The following is a 1,891-nucleotide window of genomic DNA, read 5'->3' on the forward strand; positions in this document are numbered from 1 at the left end:
TAGTGGCGATGAGAAAGTGTCAGGTAGGTAATACGCCCAGCCAGGCCTACCAGAATGCAGAAGAGACAGTCTCTTGACAGACCTGAATGGACCTGCTGGTCTCTGTGTGCTAAAGTGGCCTCACAACTGCGGTCATCCACATGCTTGGGTGTTCCCATGCAACTACGGACACTGGGTGCTGCCACTGGCTCCCATGTAGTAGGGTCTTGAAGATGATGGAACTCGGATATGTCCAACTACCACAGTGGGAGCCAGAAGCTCAAGTCTGGTTCAGGAAAAAGTCTGTGTTCAAGTGTAAGGCATCAGCTGACAGCTGTGGGGATGTGTCCAGAAGATCGTTGGCCTGATGATGCAATATGAGGGGCTGGACCAGTTGAGGGAAAGAGTGAGAGGAATCTGTCAAATTTCTGTGGAGCACTCCTAGAAAAACATAATACATATCAGAAATTGATATGTAGTCATTTATTCTGCTGAATCTTCTACTGGACATGTAATATGAAGGTACAACGTGGATCTCCTTGGCCTTGATGTCTATGAACAAGTCAATGTCATGTGAATCTGTGTGTCTGCATGCGTGGGAAGGAGAAAGGGAGTCTCATACCTGTTCAGTAAGTCACTGGCATCCTGAGAAAGAAAGAATGGGAATCACAGTCAGTTCTCAGGTTCTTGTCACCCACTCCATTTCCCAGCTCGTGCTTGAAGGCCACTTTGGAAGTTGAAGGCGATGTCCCCTTCTTCTGCCCCTCACTGTGCTATGTCATTGTATGGTCCAGGACAAGCCATCCTGCATGTTTTCATGTATCCCAGGAATGCTTGGCCTTACATCATCCAGAGATGGGTCGCAGGAGGCTGCCTACTACTGGGGAGAATTCTTTTCTGAATTTAGAGATGCCTCAGGGCTTGTACCTTCAGAGTGCTGGCATCCAGCTCCTTGGCCATCTTCTCCAGATCAGCTACCAGGACTCTGAATTGCATTATTGCTTCAGACAGGTCAAGGATCCTAGCCACATCTGCTTTCAGGTCCTCCCGCTGGTCCAGCTGCTGCTGAGGAAGGGCCCCCAGTTTCCCATTGGTTTGGTGCTGGCTCTGCAGCTCAGCCTCCAGCTTCTGGTCTCCCCAATCTACCTAAAACCACAGAAAAGGAGCTCCCTAAGATGTGATGTCAGAGGGTTCCCTCTAGGATCTCTAGGCTCTGAATAGCTGGTGAGAAAGCTGACCTTCCCCTCTTCTTTCTTTGTGGCCACAGTCCTGTGAAAGCATCTAGGCCCCTCACACAGGCTAGGTACCTTTCTTACTGCCTTATACTCTTATACACATCCATGGGGGTCAGGTCCTATTGTAGTGGAACACACACACACCACCACTACCCAGTAATATCATTTCACTGTCTGCTTTACCTTCTTAGGTCATAGGTAAGGAGAGGATTCACTCAAATGAGCAAGAGAAAGGTGATTCTCAGGGACAGGATGGAGCCCTGAAACACGTGTAGTAACTTTAAACTGATGAGACACTTGTTTCCTTTGATTCCCACCACGTACCAGAAAGAGCAGTGATTTTGTTTTGTTATTACCTCAGACCTATGCAGGTTGTCACATACCCTGGACCCTTCTATTAACAAACCCTAAAGCCGAACTCAAAACCCAGGTTTTCAGCCTGCACAACCATCATTCTGCCCATGCCACTCCAAGGACAGAGAGATGTCCAGAGCGGGAAGAGAGGCCTTTGAGGACACTTTGACATAGACATTCCCAGGATTCTGGGAAACCCACCTGCAGAGCCCGCAGCATCTCCTCTTCCTGAGCCTTAAGCTGCTGAAGCTCCCAAATTTCCTTCCTGAGCTTCCTGCCCCGGCGGCTGAGTCGTTCCTAAAAAGACAGATATGCCTGCTTGC

At 49.0% G+C, this 1,891-nt stretch overlaps 1 protein-coding gene across 1 annotated transcript in view; it reads right to left on the reverse strand.

The window, feature by feature from the left end:
* Positions 1–302: 302 nt before the first annotated feature.
* Positions 303–1,891, reverse strand: part of Trim40 (tripartite motif containing 40) — a 14,640-nt gene continuing 13,051 nt past the window's right edge. The window contains exons 2-5 of the mRNA XM_004671969.2: positions 1,770–1,865; positions 907–1,125; positions 602–624; positions 303–420 (exon numbers count right to left, since the gene is read on the reverse strand). Of these exons, the coding sequence (XP_004672026.2) occupies positions 303–420; positions 602–624; positions 907–1,125; positions 1,770–1,865 (456 nt within the window). The remainder of the gene's footprint in view (positions 421–601; positions 625–906; positions 1,126–1,769; positions 1,866–1,891) is intronic.

The sequence above is a fragment of the Jaculus jaculus genome, chromosome 8, assembly GCF_020740685.1.
Source record: "Jaculus jaculus isolate mJacJac1 chromosome 8, mJacJac1.mat.Y.cur, whole genome shotgun sequence".
In the NCBI taxonomy this organism is placed as follows: domain Eukaryota; kingdom Metazoa; phylum Chordata; class Mammalia; order Rodentia; family Dipodidae; genus Jaculus; species Jaculus jaculus.